The sequence below is a fragment of the Columba livia genome, chromosome 15, assembly GCF_036013475.1.
Source record: "Columba livia isolate bColLiv1 breed racing homer chromosome 15, bColLiv1.pat.W.v2, whole genome shotgun sequence".
NCBI classification, from domain to species: Eukaryota; Metazoa; Chordata; class Aves; order Columbiformes; family Columbidae; genus Columba; species Columba livia.
Window position 1 is genome coordinate 5,442,619 of NC_088616.1, and position 22,253 is coordinate 5,464,871.

General features: G+C 35.5%; 1 protein-coding gene across 26 annotated transcripts in view; it reads left to right on the forward strand.

Annotated features, from left to right (window-relative positions):
* Positions 1-22,253, forward strand: part of RBFOX1 (RNA binding fox-1 homolog 1) — a 1,115,790-nt gene that overhangs the window by 582,356 nt on the left and 511,181 nt on the right. For 25 of the 26 annotated variants that reach the window (XM_065030742.1, XM_065030745.1, XM_065030772.1 and 22 more), the window contains one exon: positions 13,312-13,359. In XM_065030742.1, the coding sequence (XP_064886814.1) occupies positions 13,312-13,359 (48 nt within the window). Of the gene's footprint in view, positions 1-13,305; positions 13,360-22,253 lie in introns of those variants that run through there. The other variant, XM_065030750.1, reaches the window with a different exon arrangement.

Genomic DNA, 22,253 nt, shown 5'->3' on the forward strand with positions numbered 1-22,253 from the left:
ATGACACCAGGTAAAGGTAAAAGTAATAGCATTACTGTAATTTTTTTCTTACTAACAAGTGTGTTCTAATACTTTCTGAAGAATACAGAAATGAAAGGGTGGTGTAGATAACTCTTGAGTGAGAAGGCCTGTTGTGCTATCTCTGCTATCCTGTCTTCAGCATTTAGAGATGCCGGTTTGTACAAATTCTCTACACACCATTCTGTTATCTCCTTTTCTTACTGACAATTTTCCTTTCCAAATACAAACCAGACTAACCATACTATGTTTTCTCTCCTTTTACTCCATTGCACTAAAGCATAGCTTTGAAACTCCACTGTTATTACTGTCATGTCCACTCTGTATGTATTTGTTTGCCTACATCATGTCCAGACCCAGATCTACTTGCATGCCTTCTCATAGATGAATATGCCCTGTTGTCCTGCCTCGTGGCTAATGTTTTTTATGATGTTATTATCAGTGGCTTGTACTAATTTTCTCAATCAGCCAAAATACTGTTTTCTGAATAGCCTCCATTCAAGCCTACTTGATCTCTCTAGGCTTGAACCTATCTGGTATTGCTGAATGCAGAGTTGGAAATATTTTTCCTAATTTTAAATAAACAAATCATTCCTGTCTCCAAGTGTATAGCTGTAAAAGTGTAACAGCAGTTAACTGAGGCATCATCACAGTCTTGTGCTTGCTGACATTTCAGTGGAGGATGTAAAAGTTTGGCGTATTCTAAAGTAGATACAAAAAATACTCCTTTTTATTGTTGTAGACCGTCTTTCCCAAATACTTCTTCCTTGAAACATTTCTAAGTACTATTTAGAGATATTTATTCAGTGTATTTTCTGTGATCATTAATAAGCCTAAAACTGACTTGTGAGTAAAATAAAACAACCTACTTAGTACCAAAATTTAACTCAAATATTAAGTTATGTGTACACAAAGTAAATCTTTATTCACCATTGTAGTGTGCGATGTCTCCAAACAGGGATTGCAAACTCTTTTGAGCTATCCGAATCAGAAATGAGAATTAAGGAAAGATATAGATAGTTAGGCTTCTTATCTTTGGTAAAGGTTTTAAACATCCATAGTGAGATAGCATTAGCAAAGATATTGTATAACTGCTCTAGTAAATAAATGTTATTTAAGGCCTGTAGTCATTGTTCTTTTTACTTCTGAAATGAGAAGCTTTTATTTCATCTCATAGAAAAAAATGTAGTAGCCATTTTAATGTTGTAAAGTAATGTGAAAAAGCAAGATTGTTAGAACAAGAAATACTGCTTTGCAGAGAACAGCATAGATGAGAGCATGGGTAAAATGGTGGTGGGCAGTTGAAATATCTGGTGGGTGTGGAAAATCTCAACAAAAAAGCTTGCAGCACCTTCAGAGATTAGCAAGACTGCTGTCTCGCTGACCTGGTATACTAGTTACTGTTTATTATTATTTGGGTGCATCCACAGCACAAATACAGCTTTTGTGGCTTTTTTTCAGTTGTCGGAAATCCTGTGTATGACTTGAATTTTGAAGTTCTTCTCTGTAAGTTCAGTTGTATGGAATGTACTCTATGAACTTGGAGCAATAAGAAGTTAAACTGGCAAAGGTGTTTCTAGATGTTGGGCTACAGAAACCTCAGCCTTCTGTCCTAATCGTTCTGTCCTGGTGCCATCTCAGTCTGCGCCATTGGCTCACGGTCACACACCCCGTGTGCTCCGTGTTCAGGATGTGAGAGTTTTTGCAGCTGTTGAAATACAGGTGGCTCTTACCACTCTTACTGTAATTTCTGCCTCCTTCTACCTGTGCTGTAATTTATTGGGTTTTAGATACTATATGTATCAAGGTAAATTTTTGTATAGTTACAAAGATGTGCGTGAATTATCCATGATAATTTTCTAGTTAGATTTACACTCTGAAAAACATTTAATTATCTTTATTAGCATCACATATGAAGAAATCAACCTGCTGATAGAATCTCCTTCTGTACTTTTATTTTTTTTTTTATGGAGTTCCCTTAGCATTGTGAAATCTTTAGCAGACAGTTGCTGATGAAGTAGTTGCCATGAGTGACAACTGAGAATACTGTTATTTTTGCTTTTGAGGGTACCAGATGGGAATTATGTAAAGTGTAGTTAACTGAAGCCTTCAAAAGACATGCACATTTGGGGAGCTAATTTTGCAAGTGGTTTTTTGTTGTTGTTTTGTTTTTTCAGCATTGCAGGCGGTCTGAGGATGAGGAGATCACGTATGCTTCATGTGTTGTTTCATCGTAGTCCTCTGGACTCTTTGATAATTTTCATATGGGCTAACTTGGTCTTTTCAGCCTTTATTCATTAATTAAATTCTAAAATTTAGCATTCTGAATTGGCCAGTACAGACAATGTTTTCTGGTGTGGCTCTGATACAGAATCATGATACAGCTCATGATACAGTGTCCATCTGGTATTCGGTAGAAAACCTTTGTACTGGATCTGCTTTTCTGAAGCTTATTTCAATCTCTTGACTGTCAACTTGATGTTGGCTTTGTATTGCTATACTATGTTAAAAATGGATTTTTCCCACCTGATGTAGAGAACAAAATGTTAGTAGTTGAAAAGTATTTGGTATCATTTACTAAACATTATCATTTGATTATCATAATGTAATTTTATAAAGTGAATTTATGTGGCTGCATCATTAATAATCATGAGGCTCAGGATGGGCAATTACAGTCTAAATGGTGATGATTTTCAGTATTTGTATTGTAAAATTAGCCAAAGTTTTAGATGTTATTTTGAACATATTAAATACAATAATGAAATCGCATATTTAATCAGTAAAAGCAGTCAAAATTCACAAGCAGCAAAAAGGAACACTTTATATTTGGTGGAAATCTAAAGCGACAGGGACAAGGAAACAAAACTGGTAGCAGACCTTAGATTATTTTCCTTGAAATTCTTAATTGTCAATCAGTTTTACTAAGTCTGTTTTAAAGCATATAACAATTATGACTGCAACTCCACAGCATTCTAAGAATTCCAAAGGGAAATAACTATGCTTGTCATGATTCCTTCAGGTAACATTGGTCGTCCTAACAACTTTCTGTTTTGCTTTAATAAGGATATTAGTTTTACTTTGGGATTTATAACACTTGTTTCATGAGACAATAGATCATACAAGGGAGAGTCTGTGTGACTCAGATGTTTTTAAGGGTAACCTTTATGTACAAAACTGTCATGTGTTTAAACAAAAAAATCTGAAAGTAAACCCATACAAAAGCAGTGGCTGAAATAAGTCTCTTTTCCTAATTTTATACTAACGCACCTGTAATTCTAAAACCCAGAATTTCCAACAAATTACCTTATAAATGCACTTAATATTTTCTATTTTGATAAAAATATATTTTGTTCTAACCACTTAAAGCCAGTTTAGCATCCTGTTGGTCTTTAGCAAGTGCTGAGAAGCAGTTAATTATGTTTGTGTTTCAGTGTACACATTTTAAAGAACATCAGGTCTGTTTTAGTGGAAGCTACTACTATAAACATTTTGTTTGTGTTCAGCTGTGACAAGATATAACAGTATTTTTCTTTAAGTTTTAGAAGGGTATATATAATCATTTCATTTCAGAGGATGTATTGATGTTTATGTAGTCCTGGTTTTACTTGGTAAAAGCACAGCTATAGCAAATGAGACCTGGGGGACTTGGTGCTGATGTTACTGAATTTACTGTTAAAATATCAGTCTCTGCTTTATCATACCAGGTTAAAATAGACAAAAAGAGTACTGTTCTTTGATTTGATGAGGGAATTGAAGCATTGGGTCTTATTGTAACAAAGACTCTGGACCTTAATCTGCTAAGTGTATGAAATGCACTCATGTTAATTCCTTTTGGTTTGGATCAGCATGTTTAAGTACCTTGGTACATTTACTTTATCGAAGTGGCCATTCTAAAAGAACTCAACAATACCACAGGATCTCTCTTTCCTTGTTTGAATATAGTGATGATAAAATTTGATTTAGAACGTTGATTATAATTTTAGTTTGAGTTTTTTCAGCCCTGAAATTTGCTTTAAAAGCAAAGAGAAATGAAAGTTTTTATGAGTATGCAGTTGTTATAAGAGTTTGTTTGTAATTTGATCCCCTTGTATAAATAAAATCAGAGGTTGGTTAATTAACAGGAAACCAACTAAAGAAACACTTTCTCTCATTCAGGTTGTAAATATTTTTTTTTTTCATTTATTTAGAGAGCACGGTTTGTTAGATAGAAAAGTTTCAGCCTATTTACATTAAAACAGTGATTCTTTTCAATCATTTTAATAAATAATTATTATTAGAGCTACCCCTAAGAAGATCCTTGCATTGATAAAGGAAATGAAACACCTATGGGCACATCGTTTGCCAAGTTGACATGCTATATACAGTACTAATTGTTGAGGCACAAATTTTTTAATCAATTCCTGCACCCTCACCCTGGCACCCCACCTTGGTAAAGAATATTGGATTTTACAGTTCAATGATGATTTGGTCTTCCTCATTCATGTGCTCTACTGTAGTTATTGTTAATGCTTATATGAACACCAAAATAGGAAGCATATTTCACCACTCAGCAAATGTTCTATACACCCCTCTCAGGTTAAATTATAGTAGGATTGGTTACCTGAAGATGCTAAAACTGAAGTTCCATAGAGAAGTTGTGGATTTTGAGGGAGATGGGTCTCTTTAGCTTGGAGAAGAGGAGACTGAGGGGTGACCTCATTAATGCTTACAAATATATAAAGGGTGAGTGTCAGGAGGATGGAGCCAGGCTCTTCTCGGTGACAACCAATGATAGAACAAGGGGTGATGCGTTCAAACTGGAACACAAGAGGTTCCACTGAAATTTGAGAAGAAACTTTTTCTCAGTGAGGGTGGCAGAGCCTGGCCCAGGCTGCCCAGGGAGGTTGTGGAGTCTCCTTCTCTGCAGACATTCAAACCTGCCTGGACACCTTCCTGTTTAACCTCATCTGGGTGTTCCTGCTCCGGCAGGGTGATTGCACTGGATGAGCTTTCCAGGTCCCTTCCAATCCCTGACATTCTGGGATTCTGTGAGATAAAATCTTTCTCTTACCCGGTGTGGTAGACAGCCTGCAGCTTAAAACTGAAGGCTTGGTTGGTTCGTTTAAGTAGAAAAGCTTTGTGTTTAGAAATGAGGGAAAACAAGAGCTATAGAGGTTCATTTGAGGTTTAAATCCTGTACAGCTCCTAAAATTCATAGTATGATTCCTGATGCTTCATTCCTACTGGATTTTCTCTGTTGAATAGGTGACTTAACCTGTCTAGTGAGTGAGAAATTGCAGCTTATGAGACTAATAAAGATAATAACCTCAGAAAAAATTGCATTCAGGTGGCTAGATTGTGCCTTTCATTTCTCTACTGGTTTAAGAAAAGGAGGAAGAAAATGATTTTCTTTTTTTTTTTTTGATGGATCCAAAGCCATTTATAAATTAGCTTCTCGTCCGGTTCACTGGCCTTTTGCCTTGAGACTGTTTTGGCACCTCTCTCTTTCAAATGCCAAAGCTCATTTTGTGTATTAATCTTTCATACATATCAGGAAGGGGGTGTTGAAATTTTCCAGTCTCTGTGTACAGTGAGTATTTTTTAAAAATACTCAAATACAAGGCAGTTGTTTATGCAGTGAACCCTTGATTCCAACAGGAAGTTCTGTTTTGCTCTTTTGCTCAAAAAAACATGGTGAATACCTAAGTGGTTTATTATGAATGTAATTGGTTTTGCTGCTTGGAAATAGGCATATTTTTTGAATGTATATTGCAAGCATCAAATCCTCTGCAATATTGAAGTTATTTATGTGAATAGTGGACTTAACTGAACTAGTTTTATTACAGATTGATACCCTGTGTCCTCACAGTCCCTAACTGAAAAACACAGGCTCCTTCCCTTCTATCTCGACTTCACATCATGAGTCCTCCCCATCTCAGCATGCTTACTTCTCTTTGAGGTCTTTTAATAGCTGGTGTAGTGGCTGGTATTGCAAGTAGTGCTTTGACCTTTTCCTTTTACTCAGCCTCTAATTTATGAAAAATCCAGGAACATAATAACTCTTGGGGCTTCTGTTTCCCTGTCAAAGGTAGCTGAACTGAATAAATAGAATCTAAAGGTGCTGAGGTTCTTTAGATACAAAGTAATTTTGTACGCTTGTTTCCCTTAGGAAACAAGGCTAAGAAAGAGAAAATTCTCCAGGAATCCAGTTGTACCCCTTATGCTGACATTAATTTGAAAACATAAAGTGCCAAGTTAAATTGCTTCCCATTAAAGTTGCATGTGCACTTGGGGTACATATTGCCAGTCAACATCTTGCCCAGCTTACCTAGTATGTAGTCTGTGTTCAAACCACAGCAGCAGCTTTATTGGCAGCTCTTACTCTGGATTTGTCAGGAATGTATACTCATCACCTAGATTTCAGTGACTTAAAAGAAAATAATATATAAGTGGCTGTTGATCTGCTTGACACCTACAGGGATGCTATTAGATATATAATGTTAATAGTTTAAAAATTTTCCAGTCTCTGTGTACAGTGAGGCTGGAATGTTAATAGTTTAAAAATTCAGTTTTAAGAGTTTAAAGCTGTTAAAATTCTTGTCGTGGTGGTTAACCTGACTTTGGTCCTGAAGTCACACTTTTTTCCCAAAATTAGTCAAAGTGAAGTCTAATTAGATTTTCACAGGATTCTTTTAAAAAATATACACAAACTAGAAATTAGAAATTGCATCTGTTTTCCCACTTTGCATCTGAAACTGTAGATGGGCTCAGATGCAACTGTGCTGGTCTTTGAATTGAGCGTGGCAGCCTTGTGGCAGCCTTCAGCCTTGAAATGGAGACTCATATGGAAAGGGAGTTTCAGATTTGACCTGTAGATCAAAATGATGCTAAATATGGGATACTTAAATGTTTTCATGCTGTTCAAAGTGATAACTTTATCTAATGTAAATCTGTATTGCCATCTTGGAAAATTAAATATTTACTAGCCTCCAGATTCAGTCTTAAGCTGATATTTTTCTAGGCTTCAACTGCAGATTCCTGTGGATACAGCTAAATACTTCTACATGATAGATTTCTGTCTTAAAATCATAGGTGTTTTTCCTAAAAATGCTACATAGTTTTTGTTGGTTTGTGCAGTTGTAATGATCTAAAGACAAAGGCAGAGATTTACGCTCAGGTAATTTTGCATCATTGGACTAATGAAAATATGTTTGGAGAAATGCGTTGTGAAGCACACGACGTCTGGCTTTCTGTGCTGTGGAGAGACATGTCTTTGCATCTCAAAGTATTTAGAGTGTATTTAGGAAAAGGACAAGTAACCCATAAAGGTGACAGAATGAAGAAAAGTGGGAAAGTTTCATGTACACCAGTCTATAAAGCTCTATCAGTAAGCAGTACCTATTCCCTCAAACAAGTCTTTATTAATGGAAAAAGTCAAGGCATTTTTGGCAAATAATTTTCAGCTCCTGATAGCCTTGAAAATTGTAAATGAACATAAGCAAAGCACTACAATCAGAAGAAAGAAGAAACTGGGTATCTACTTACACAGCTGGATGGTGGGTGGATGCGTGGGAGGGCGCACACAAGAGTCCCTTCAAATCTACATTAAAAATACATCAGTATTTTTACAAGCAGTAGTTTTTTATTATAAAATTTGTCAGCTCCAAGAGTGTTGTAAACCTTCCTCTTGAAGTGAGTCTACTTTTATCTAGAAACAAGATGAGTTAGCTCCCCAAAGTGTTGAGAAACTTGATTTTACATCCCTGGCCAGGAGGATTCCTTTTTGACTCCAGACAAACAACCCTGAGGCTGCCTTGTGGCAACAGAATGAGATGCAGGGACCCAGTCTTGTCCTGGTTTGTGTTTGTAAACACAAGCCTCTGTTCGTCCAGAAATGTTAGTAAATAGGGCTGAAGCTATTGCTTTCATAAATAAAGCTCTTTTCTTCCATCTTTGACATTGCAAGTGTTGAAGCTGTTAAAATCTTAGAATCGGTTTCTTAATTTGAGGAGGCTGCTGCTTGAGTCCTTCAGTTGCTGGGGACAAACTTGGTAAAGACTGGAATGTCACATTCTAAGGTTTCGATTTTCATTTATTTTCTTCTTCGGTAAGTATTACTGTGTGGTTAATTTGTTCTCTGGGATGGACAAAATAGAACTAATATGAAATTCAAATGAATACTTCTGCTGGCAGCCTGTTTGTTAGCAGCAATAATGAAATATAATGGCTAATGGATAGTGAAAAAGATCAAGCATTTTCCTCAATAATTCAGGGCTTTGATATGTTTAAGCACTTAACAAAAATATCCAGAAAAAAATCATTAACTTCGAATTTGACTGTGTGCTTTTTAATTTTAGATCTATATATTCTTATTCTATTTAATGTCGGGTTACCTTTATGTATGCTCTAGTCATTTAATGCATCCATTTCACTTTTGAAAATTTTAGACCTGAAAGCAACCCACATTTTTATTTCAAATCTTCAGCCTTTTTATGAAGTTGGAAACCAGTGTTGTGAAGAAAATACATAACTTGTGTTAGCATTTCTTGGGATGCCAAGGATATGTGTAAAATACCTGACCAACCTGGACAGTGCGATCGAGTTGCATCTTTCCTGGGGAAGTTGAACAACATTTTACAAGGTTATTTGCTTCCACCTACTGACCAGTCTTGATATTACAGACAAAAACGACTGAGGAAATAAGAGTCTGGTCTTTCCTCCTTCCCATGCAGGCCATGGGAGTAGTGTGTGTACATATGTATTCTATTTGCCTTTAATATTTCATTACTTTCACTTTAAAAAGAAATGTTAGGAATGCAAATATCTATTCTAAAGTTTCTTTAGTCTGTACCGTTTGCTTATTTCTTAGGGGGTATAGGTTAGTTTTGTTTCTGGTGTTCTGTGTTGTAGTGATAGGGAAGTAGAGGAAATACGTTTTAGATATCAGGGAGATAACAAATTGAAAAACTTATAATAAAGTACACAGCCATCTACAGGTGGTAGTTATGTTAGCATAACTAATGGCTACCTGAGGATATTGAATTCACTATTTCTATTTGCAGTTCAGGAAGTAAAATTAAATGTAGAATTATATAAGCTATGTAAAATAAAGTGTATGAAAGTTTGTAGTGCACCCTAAGGAAAAAATGTTATGTGGGGTCTTGCTACCACCAATGATTACTTGTACTTTCTAGAGCTTTTCTTATACCTCTGTTTGGTAACAATTTGTATGACGCTAATATTGGATGAAGGTAGGAGATATATTTCCCAAAGGCCTAGTGTATTAAACTTAAAAATCTCTGAAACGTATGAATGACCAAACACCACAATTGGGATGAGGAAAGGGAGCCTTCTCGGGTGTAAAATGGGTATCGTATGTGATGTGTTCTGTACTATGTGCTTGTGGTAGATCTTGCTGTCCAGTTATCTAAATAATGAGTTGTCTCCAAACTAGCACTGAAAGAATCGTACCTCTTGTTCTCACATTTCTATCTGGTAAGCCATAGGACTCAATACAACCATAAATTCAATACCAGTTGGTCATTAAGGTGACTAAATTTCAGCAGGAGCATTCAAAGGCTGCCTTTCAGAACTGGATGCCTGCAAACAGAGGTGTTCATAAGTTTCACCATCTCAATTAATGCAATTCTGGTGCTAAACAAATGCGGCAGCATCCTTTATGGCACTTTGTTCAACTCTTGAAAGTCGTGTTTGTTCTGTGTCGCTCCTGATGTTCTGCATAAAATCTTGCTTTGTTTCCTTGTTTCTGCCACCCAACATAACAGACCAAAAAGGCAAATTCCTTTTGTGCTGCCACATAAATAATAGAACTCTTAATATGTTTATAATAATATGATTTGATTGGCTGTTTTGCAGTGGCACCTACAGAAAAAAGAAGGAATTATGTTGTGTTTAAACGGAAATGGATGAGAGCGTTTTCTACCTTAGTGGTAGGGTATGTCCAATTCATTCTTTCCATCTTTGCCGTGAAACATCCTATGACGTATTCTAATATTACATAATTAGTCTAAAACAATAACTCTTCAGGAGGAACAGATTTTGCTTGGGTTTAACTTCTTTTTTTTAATGATGTAACAACATTAAAGAAAGTGCCTGATGTATGGTTCAAATCTATAGGATTTTACACTTGCTTTACAGCAATGGTACTTCTTAATTTCAAATAATTTATACCATTGGGAAATTTGCAATACACTTACTAAAAAAACAGCGCTTTGTCATTTTGCACTTACATAAAGTAGCACAGATGTCTCCCAGAGAAGAATATTTTGATTCCTTCCCTTCTTCCTCTGAGCTTGACAGATGATTAATTTTGACAGTTTTTTAAAGCTGAGCCTCTATGTACATTTTTTTCTTTGAAAACAGTATATCTAGTATATAGGTGATGTATACTCAAATATTTTTATTTAAATATGTATTTGATTAAGCCAGTAACTTCACTGGTTTATAGAGTTATAACTATAATTGTTGCAGAAAAATTGGTTTGTTTTTCTTGGGCAACTAAATGTTAAGCTATGCATACATGTCCCTAACATGAAATATTCTTCTCACTTGAGGACAAATTCTGAGTTTAGTCACAGTTGGTAAGAAAGCAGTCAACAGCTTTATTTCCACAAAGACTTCATCATAGACTTTCTAGAGACACCAGATTCACAACAAACAACTCCCATAACTGTTTCTGCAGAAGTGATGAACTAAAACTATTATTTTAAAATATTACCCTACTGCAAATTACAGTTTATTATTCAGCTATTAAATTTGCAAATTATTTTTAGAAGAGACTTGCTGTCTCCTATGATTTCTTCTTCACCTACTCAACAAATTTTTACTGGTCAAATTTTTAATTCATTCCAACTGGTTTTTAACCAAATGTGACTTTACATGATTTCAAAGATAAGCCAATACCGTTCTTCCTTGCTGGCTTCAATATCCGATAATACTGAAACCATACATACACAGTTTTCATTGCTAATGGTGCAATGGTTAATTTGTAGGATTCAATTTCCATATCTTTAGGTGAAAAACACGACACTATGCGATGAAATGGTTTTCTAATGTTCAGAGATAAAACACAGAATAGAAATTCTGTCACTTGCTTTTTGGTATGTTTTCCTTATGGCTGGTCTCAGTTACCTGCCACTTTAAGTCCTGATTGCAGCACTGAGGTCTCAGCTGGGTTGGTCTCAACTGTTTGCAGCTGGGCTGCATATTTAATTGGTAGCTTTTGTTCTACTCGGGGTGGACAACCATGTGAGAAAAAGTGTGCTGGGAAGAAGTTGGAGTTTGTTTTATCCAGATAAAACTGCATTTTTAATTCACACTGAGTAATAAACGCTTAAGAACTTAGATTTCCTAAAAATTGCTTTCAATGGAAAAGGCAGCGACAAAATAGCAAGCTAAAGTATTCTATAGACAGCAGAAGAGATCAGAGTCCTGTTAAGTCTGGAAAAGGTATATTCATCACGCTGTGAGTTTGTAATAACTATGATTAGAATTTGATAGGAGCTACTTTATTCTGCATTCAGTCAGTTTAGGTTAGTGTGTAAGATGGAGCTGTGCTTGTCCTTGGTAACATGAAAAGGTACGATTTATTTTTGATTAACCAATAAATATGTTAAAGAACATTCCATTATTACCAAAAGGTGACTTAGGGCATAGCTAGCAGATGAGGAACACTGGCACTAATGGAGTTTGGCTTCATTCCTCTGAGGCAGAAAGCTCTTTAAAATCTGAGCTTTTTCCCTCACTCACCCCAAAAACTTGAATGTAAAGATACAGACAAACTGTGGAAGCCAGCCTGAAGACACAAGTAGTGTTTCCTTGTCTGCCAAATGTGAGGAGAGACACGGTGAGATACCACCTGGCTGCCAGTAAATCACACTTGAAAGAAAATTATTGAGTGTTACATTCCACCAAGTACGGTCTGGTTCCCCATGAAAAATATTTTGAATAGTGTCTGTGAGGTGCTGATTAATATATGAAACTAACTAGAATAACAGAGATTTTTGCTGGAAGCATGCTGCTTAAGGAGTGACAGAGAACTTGATACGCCTGATGAAAACATCTTTAATAGATCTTGCTGTGAATGAAAGTGCTTTGTTCAGGAAGTCTTGATATGTTGTACTTGACTGAATGATTTCATTCTTGTAATCTTCTATGGGTGTATGGCTTAGGTAAGAAGTCTTTGGCATTGAAATAATACCTGTCCTTCATTTAAGATGAGTAGGCATGGTGTTGAAGAAACAGAACTTACTTCTTTAATATTTGTTTTTGTTTTAAATAGGAGTTGCTACTAGCTATCAACCTTAGATTTGTAATTTGGGATTTATGTAGCAAGTAATTCTAGCCAGTAATCTAAAATCTGATGAGAGCAGTTCCAGCTTTAGTGAGAGCTTAGTGAAGGACTTAATTTTAACAAAAACTTGTCCCTCATCTGTATGTCTTTTTTTTTTTCTAATAGAAATCTCTGGAGTTGCAGCATGTAAGCAGAATTAGCTTCCAAGAATACCCTCACTAGAAAAATAAAGTTGAAAACAAAAGAAAAATCATCATAGGTCACTTGTCTGCAGTTTAATGACTTGAACTATATTTTGCTTACTTGGTTTCCAGTAGTTACCTGTTGTACAAAGGGATATGAAGCAATAAAAGCCTTTCAGATCATAATTTGTGTGGTAATGATTATCTCTTCATGCTTTCAGATCTACTGGCAAAATCAAAATACCTTAGGAATAAAAACAACGTGTTCAGTGTCGTTATATTTAAGATTCTTTGTTTGACTCCTGAAGAAAACATAAGTCCAAAATATATATCATGTATATACACACATGCATACAAATACACATATTTTTATTAAATAGATGCTTGATTATCCTTGCATGTTGCAGCAAGATTCAGACAGAAGTATCTTCCACATATCAAGTCCTAGTTCGCACTAGGAGTGAACAGACAGTTATATTTGCCTCAAGATTCAAACAGAAAAAGCAAACATATACTATAAGGCAGAGATAATGTTTTTGTCTTATGAGCTGGCTACACTATATTGAAATCAGTTTGTTTTTTTAATGCTGTTTCAATCCCGTCTTTATGCTTGTCATGAAGTTTAATAAACCTTACTTAAGGTCACAATACTAAACATTGTACATTTAAATATAATACATATACAAAAATGAAAGTTCAGTAAAGTGTAATAGATGGAGAAACCCACTTTTCAGACTTTGATGCCCCTTGTTCATCCTGAGTTATTCCCACAACCCTGGTCAACATGGTTTGTGACATAATCTCTGCTTGTCTTTTCAGGACACTAAAGCAGAGTGCAGTTCCTGTGTAGAAACTGAGGACAGAAAAGTAAGTGGCTTATTTTGATGTAATTTGTCAGGCAACTCTATTAAGAGGGGGACTTCTTTTTTTTTTTTTTTTCTTTCTTTTTTTTAATTAAACCATGTAAAATTATTTTATGGTGGTTTATGTATGTTTTATAAAGCTTTCCAACAATAGTTTTTTCTAATGTTCTGTTTCAATTTCACTGAGGACAAAATAGTCTGACTCTATTGAATCTTGTTAGAAATTTGAATAACAGCTTGTTCAAAAGGGAATTATCTTCATTCTGTTAAACTATTAAGAGTTTAAAAGGCAGTTGCACACCCTGTTCTTAATGTCCACTATTAACAATATTATTGTCATGTCTTCATTGATAATGTTAGCATACCATGTTACATAGTTGGAAAATAGCAAGATGAAGGTACTTTATAAGCAGTATTTTTCATACCGATTTTTTTCCTTCTAAATGGTTTATGTTTTAAGAAAGTTTATCTTATTTCCAGTTTTATTTTCTGTGAATGAATATAAAATGTTTTCAGTTGTATTCTTCACCTTAACTTCTTTTTTTTTTTTTTTTTAAACCAGTACTTTCTGGCATGTGTATTTGAATATACTTGAAGAAAAATACATTTTTAGATAGAATTAATAAATTGAAGTGCTATCGATTTCCACTCTTAAGTGAGCAATGCAGAAAGCTGCCTCCTAGCACTAACAGTACCGTGCTCTCAGTTTATGTTTTGAAACAGTAGGTCTTTATGATTAATTTGGCATTAGTTGAACTGTGCTATGTGTGATACCAGTGTTCTATTACTCAGCTACTTTGAAAATGTGTGGGGTTTTTTATTTTCTATTTGTTTTAACTTCTTTTGGCTACTGTATCTTCCTATGAGCATTCAGTGGCTCCTACTTTTAAAAAAATAGTTGTCGAGTTCTGTTTGCTATAAAAATGAGGTTTTATTAAACAGCATTATCCCAAAAGCACTTTAGTTGTTGATGATAGGTCAAAATTTATAAAATACCATACAAGCCTGATATGAAATGCTCATAAAGTTAGTGCAGGAAAGCACAATTAATTTGCTTTATTGAGATGTGTGATAAAGGCTTCTCAGAATTTAGGTGATTTTCAATATTTTCAGGAATGAAGTGAGGGGTCTTTGGTGTTTCGTTGGTTGGTTGGTTCAGTTTTAGTTTTTTTTGGGGGGAGGAGGTTGGAAGGGACCTCTGGAGATCATCTAGTCCAAACCACCCACTGAAGCAATTCAATTAAGATTATAAACACTCAATGTAACTAGAAGATATGCTGTATCTTAGACACAAGCAGCTGTTACTACTCTCCAATTGTTGAAGTACTTTATGCTAAGGCAGGTTAAATTTATTGCATTTAAATGAAGTCAACACTGAATGTTCTACTCTGACGTGTATCAGTATAATAAAACTAGTTTATTTTAGGACAATTACAAGGACACTATGGAAATATAGCAGAATTTTTTTGAAATTTGGAAACTGAGCTTTATCACCAGGGCTCAAAACCACTGTAATGATATGTTGAATAATGATTTATGTTAGTTAAGTGCTACAAAATCTACATCAATAGGAGTAGTAACTTTGCTGTTTCATTTTGATTGTTGAAACACAACCATAAACGTTCCTGTGCATTAAATTCAAGGACTTACCCTTGTTATTTACAGTCCTAATGATTTTTCACTTCTCTGGGAGGTTTAAGGTTTTCATTGTAGTTTTTGAAAGCATTTTAACAAACCAAAGCATTCTTGCTTTGCTGCCTTTTTTTTTTTTTTTCCCATTACTGACCTTATTCCATTTATAAACCCTATTCTCCTATGTTAATATCTTCAGGTTGTTTCTTTTTAATTTCCAAATTCTCCTGCTTTCTATTTCTGCTTCCTTTTCTAGGTTGCATTAAGTTTCAGCTACGGTCTAATTATGCACCTTCATGTCTTGTGCAGTTCCTTCCATTTTTTTCTTAAGCATATTGCACGTGCATGGTGGGCTGAATAAAAATTCACCTGCTTAATGTGCTCATGGTCAAAACTAACCAAGAAACAGGCTTCTCATGTTCAGTTTAAACATTTTAAATTGTCAGAAATAAATATCAATCCAGTTTTAAAGTATTTTTTCACTAAAGAGAGTGGTGTGTTTGCAGTTTTGTTTGTGTGTGTTTTGGTGTTTGGTTTTTTAAGCATATTTCTACTGCAATTTTTAAATTTGGAGCTAGAATCCAGTTGTGAATTACTAAATCTGTGTAGTGTATCTTCATGTGTCAAGTAGTAACTGAGTTCTTGAATGTGTTGAGCACATGTTAGTGGTGTCTCCCATCAGGTAATACTGATTACTGTGAAACACAGGCCATTTAGGCTTCAGGTTCTGAGCATTAGCTTTTATGAACTATGTAGGTGTTTATATGTAAGTATATGTTGTGTAGTATGCTAAAATGCCATTTGGGACCTTATTTCTAAACACCAAGATATGACTTCTGGTGCAGGTAGCAGCTACTAAAACTGCACAACGAAAAGGTTTTTTTAATTGCTTAAGTGATGGGAAAAGTTGTCAAGAGGCTGATAAGCTTTGGACTACAGTAAGCTTTTGTTTTTTCATTGTTTTATAATAGGATGATTTCTACCCCAGTATAAATTACAAGAGTTGTATATCTGATATTTTTCTTGGCCTCGGTGATTGCTCTGAGTCTGGGTGGTTTCCTAAGGAAATCTCTCTCCTCAGTGACTCCAGCTATTCCAGACTGACGCTAGAAAGGCACCTCATCCAGTGCAGAATTTGTCATCTCACTTTTTCTGAGAGGACCCAGGCCCTAGGACTGAGCAAGTGAATGGAAATGCAAGAGAAACTCCCATGTTATCCTGTTTTGCTTTATGACTTTGCTGGCCTATTGTGCTCACTGCTCTCTTCCTTCTTGCTCTTAGAACCAGTGACATGAAGGTGGGATAACAGTCACAGGGTCTCCAAACTCACTGTGAAACCTGGAGAGTCTCTCTCTTAGTGTATCATGGAAGTTGTAGAGCTGGGGATTGGGAGGTTTTCAGCATTGCGGTGCTGAGTGCTATGAATTTCTGTTCCTCATGCCTGTATATGCACACAGACACGTGCCTTCAGGTCTACACACTCTTCTGTGATTTTGCCTCACTAATCACTGAAGTAATAACAAGACATATGAGGTCTGATAGGTTTTGGATTATGGTTTGTTTTTTGACTTGCTAAAAGTACAATTTTTGTCCAACAACGACAATCTGTCCAGTGCTCTAGCTTTCAAATGCAGAAATTGCAATTGATGTAAAGAATTGTTTAGCAAACCTATGAATTTATCTTCTTCATTCTGTTAATGTGCTGAAGCATTTTGAAAGAACAGAAATGTAAAAAATACCTACTGTTGTTACATGATGTGTTTCATCTTTTCTCTGTGTTTGGTCCCAAAACTGAAGCTCCTGTTGAGCTTAAGCTGCAGATTTACTTTGCAGTCTGGGAATATAGATTACCAATGACCTATGCAGTCATCATCAAGTAAAGATACTTCATTCTTGGTTAATATTACTGCCTTGTTTCCTGCTTATTGAAAGTATTAATTAGGAATGGAATGCAATTCATAGAACCTGAAACATTATAAATAAATATTTTTATTCCATCTATGTTGAAATCAAGACAAACTACTGCAATTAGGACATGCATCATTAGTATCTAATAATTTGCACTTCCATAATGAAATATACTACTAATGAACTGTATCATTGCTAATTAATGGAAAGTTTTCCCAGTTAACAACAAAATATAGAACTGCAAGGTGCCTTTTCTTATTTTTTTTTTTTTCTGAAGTTTCTTAATTTCTGATTTCTGAAATAGAAATGCTAAAGCATTGCCTGAAGGCAAACTCCAATTTCATAACTGTAATTATTATTTTGAAATCTATTATTCTCTAAATGACAAAATAACATTTAATTATCCTAACCACTTTATCACTATGATCTGCCTCTCCTTCCATTGTTACTTCAACTGACCTTTCCATGTAAGATTCTACTTATTTTCTGCAGGGATGAAAGCCTTCAGGTTGGAGAATAACAGGTGCCAAGTAACCAGCAGTCTGCTGTAACTAACCGTCTATTATCATGCATTACTAAATGGCATTTACGATTGCCAGCAGTGGACCCATAAGTGTGTATGAGACTCATTTCCTACATAATTTTCTGTGTTTGCCACACCCAGCCTTTTTTGGTTTTGATCTCATTGTGAACATCACAATATTTTATGTTTAGTGAATCATGTGATCATGGAAATGGCTCAGTTTTGCTTTTCAAAGAAACATGACCGTTACATTTTCACAGGAAGAAACCTGTTGAAAACATACCCTGTGTGACTTTTTCTGGAGCTAGATGTGTGATGTTTTGAAATTTGAGTCACAATTTCAAAGTGTGTGATGTTTTTCAGCATGAGGTTTTGCTCTTGCAAGGGTGATGACAGTTGTGTTGGGTTTTTTTTCTACCCATATTTTTTAATACAACTTTGTGTGTTGGGGGCAAACTAAATGGTTGTGGCTGAAAGGAACGAATAAGGGTACTGTCCCTTTTGCCAGATGGGAGACCGTGTGGATTCCTTTACAATCTTTTTTTCCATTTGATATAGCCAAATTCCGACTGCTAGTATGTAAAATTTTTGTTGTTATTGTTGCTTTTCCTTTCATTGCTCTGATATCAACTTCATCACCTCTCAATACCTGAAAAACCTGGCCCTAATTGATAGATCTTCCTCATCTTTTGGTCATTCTCAGTTCATATCTATATTTGGCCTTAACAATTTTTTAAATATATATCTACATGTTTATATAGGATTTGTGTAGAACAGGAGTCTTCAAGCATACAAAAAAGAAAAGAATCTGGAAATAAAATCCCCCACCTCCCTTTTTCTATATTTCCATCTGAAGTGGAAAACTGAGACACTGAAAATTGTATGGAAAGTTAAGTTACAGTGACCTTTCTGTGCTGGATAACTTTGTTTCAGCTGGGTTTTACTATGCTAGGAATGTTTTGTTCTTCAGCTTTGGCCTCTTCATTTTTTGTTATATTTCAGCTTACTCTTTTTAGTAATAGACTCACTTTTTCTGTAATGTGCAATGACATTCTCTTCAATATTCCTTGCAGGCAACATAATGCTGACCATTAACTAGCAGCTAAGTGTTATTAGATTGGTGGCTCAAGGTCACTCAGGGTATCTTGCTTCATTTTCTGTTCTTGAGAAGGAAAGTAGCTCATGGATGGAACATTTTTGAGATGCATTGTGACTTTAAAATTTACCACATTTGAGCTCTGAGTGCAGAGGCTTTATGAGAGCAATAGACTTTATGGGTATGCATTAGGCCAATAACATGATAGGTCAGTAAGTTAGAAAATTTCCCTGTAGTGACATAATGTTTCATAACTCCCTATTACCTTCTGTGGGATATGGTACATGCAGCAGTGCCTTTCCTTTTCTGTGCCTGCTGTGGAAAATATTTTATAATTTATTTTCTTTTTGTACCTTCTGTTGGAGGATATCAAAGTACTTTACAAACAAATTGAAAACACCTGTGAGGAAAGTACTTACATTTATATAGCTGAAGTTACATATGGGGTAATAGAAGTGTGAAGGGGAGACACAAGCAAGGTTAAAAAGTGAGTCAGAGACAAGATGGGGAGAAAAAGAAACAGTATTACAAATACATTTTGCTTTGCCTATTCTGTGGATTCTTGCTTTTTGCTTTTTTTTAATTCATGATGATCACATGAAAATGTTTTATATTAAAGTGTAGTGGAAAAAAAAAGTCTTATTAGTAGGAAGAAAGTTTATATAATTTCTTTAACATTCTATTTCAGTTTAAGCTGGGGGGGGGACAATTAATAAGGGTATCAAATAATGAAGAGCTGATAATAAGCATCATGGAGGGACTAACGCAACTACTGACATCTAAGATGTGAATATATTTATATACTGTCCCATTTAATTGTAATCCTTTTTTTCCACTGTTTAGGAGCTTCCTGACAGTGAACTGAGTAAGTTCGCTTTGGGAATGTACCTTGCAATCTGCATTTTTTTAATAGAATTTTGAGATGCATTAGAATAAGTTAATTTTTTTATGAGGGAAGATCACTGCCTCCAATAGGTTAGTAAGGAAGTGTCTAAATTGTGTTTGGATATAGATTCAGAGCATTCTAAGGAGGTTTTGAACACTATTGAGTCTTCTAGTGTCTGCTAGAGTGAACAGACAATTCCTATTTCTTCTGCCTCTTTAATTGTTGCACAAATAGTAAGGAGTATTATTGAACCATCATATGACAGGACCGCATAGAATATAGAGGATTGACCATACAGTTCAGAAACAAGGGGGAGTAACCCAGAATTGTGAATAACGAGCTGTTCCAAGAATAGTATCCACCTGTCACAATACGCCGGAGGTTCCCACTGACATCTCAGCTCATGTAAATCAGATTTGCATGATGCTTCTTGAGTCTTCCTCAGTACAGTAGTGGAAGTTTTCAAAACTTCCACAAAAGGTTAAAATTATGTAAGTTGCGGGCGGGGGGTGTGTTTGTTTATTAATTACCAGAAAAGTTACTTGAAATTCATGGCTGCCTCTCTTAAAATGATTTTCGTTCAGTATTTCTTGCGCTCTAGGTATCCTAAAACCCAGAAACTAAATTGAATGAAACCCATCATCTGAATTGTTTAGGTGTCATTTATTATTATGCATATTACTTTCAGTGGTATTTCTTAAATCAAAGGATTTTTCTTTTCCATTCCTTAGTTTATGTTCTTTTCAAGTACAAGCACTACTTATGGAAAAGTAGGTAGCTGAAACTTGCCCTAGAGCTTAACAGGCAGCGTTAGTCAGCCTAATAAATATTGGCAATTCTAATGTGAGGAGATACTCAGAAATACAGTCCATTTCCTGGCATGTAGATTGACACAGTGCAAGTCTTGTTGGAAAGTTGCATAGTATTTGAATGATCATAATGTCAGTCCTATTACTGCTCTCTTGTTCTTTCTGTCACTGACATGCAATTATGGGATTTCACAACTGAAGGGGTGACAATTGCTCCTGCGTGTGTGTGTGTGTCTGTCTTTCCCCTTAATCCAACTCTTTCCAGTAATCTGTAATTTGATAAAGTGGAATTGAAATGACAGGCGTGACAGAAGTGCCAAAACAATAATTTGACCTCCCACTGAAGTGTCAATGTGTTTGGCTGCATGACTTTTACACATGCTGAATACACATAAGGGACACAGATAGTATATTTATTATGCTAGAATACCTGTTAAGGCAGGTTACTAAAAAAAAGTGTTTCTACAATGTGTCTTTTTGCCATTGTGTTCCCTCTTCAGCCATTACGTTGTCTACGCCTGTGCTACTATGTATAAACATGATTGCTATTGCACATAAATTATTTTTTTAGGAGAAATTTTTCTTCACATCTTCATTTTTGAAGGTACCTGGGTGAATCTTGCAATTACAGTTTTGCGGTTGTGTAGCAAATTAGTTCTTAAAGCGACTATTTATTCTTTACTTTTAATGACAACTTTTTCATATTAAACTTTCTGGGGAAGATGTCAAAGAATAAAGAAAGAACCAAATAAAAGGTACACCTGTGATCACTATGAGCTCTATTATTCTCTATATACACCACAGAATAGTTCTGTGATACTATTACATGTTGCAAAGGGAAAAAAAGAAAACAGGGGGGTGCTGGGGGAACATCCCAAAAGCAAACAAGAGTAGTGTGGCAAACGGTGTGCACTGAGGTGATCAAAGCTACAGAGAACCTGCATGTTGCAGTCTGGAGACTCCAGGTAGGTTGTTTGGTTTTATGTATGAAGTTGAATTACACATCCAGACAGGTAACTGCAGAAGGAGCTGATGTTCCTATTAAGGAAGGGTGTCAAAGCTACTTTGCTTTTAATGCGTTTGCTTTTCAAAGGCATGTTAACGAGAAACATAGCAGGATATTAAAGAGATCTTTATTTAAAATAAGAAATATATTTAATACAAATTAACTGGAAATGGTGTGCTAACCAGCCTATTTCAGCAGAGGCTGAAGACAACTGAAGCCGTTTCTCCCCAGGCAGTAACGTGCTGTGTGCCGGTGATTTGCGGCTGTTTATCTCCTGCCATCGTCCTGTCACAGAGCCACTGAAAGTCTTTGCCTTGCAATGGAATAAAGTTGCTATAATGTGAACTTATATTCAGCTTCTTGCTGGGAACCAGGGCTATATTTTGAGACAAATGCTTCCAAGCATAGAAATGGAGCAGAGCTTTGTTTGCAGCCGGTGCCTGTTTTGAGTTCTTTTTGATTCTCAAGTTGAGTTTTCCTTATGGAATGAAGTTTTCAAGAATGGGGAAATTAAAATTACAGACTTCAGTGATTTTAAAAAAACCTTTTTACTTCATCTGTTTGAGCTGAGCCACATGTTCCTACTCACTACCTATTTTAGTAAGCTGGAACTTCACAGGTTTTTTGGACTTACGATCTCTCTATCCCAGAGGATGTTAGTAGTCTTTAATATAACTGTTTAGCATTTTATCTGAATAAACTTTGAAACATTTAAAAGCTATGGTCAGTTTTTGGAGAAGGCAAAGTGGAAGGGAAAAGGGTGTGTCGAATCCCTCTTACCTCTGATGTTACATACATAAATAACTAGCCTCTGTTTTAAAGTATTGCACATTAAACTTAAACCTTTATTACACACTGTCATTATTAGCTTCACTTATTCTTGCTCAAAATGTGTTTTCTGTGTTTGGAAAAAAAAAGTATAATCTGTTCATTAAGCTAGGTGAAATCTAGCCTTGATGACAAGAAATGGAGTAGGTCAGTGTTTGCTGGAATATGGAGCAGACACACACAGCAGAATAATTCCTAAGAGAACTTTAT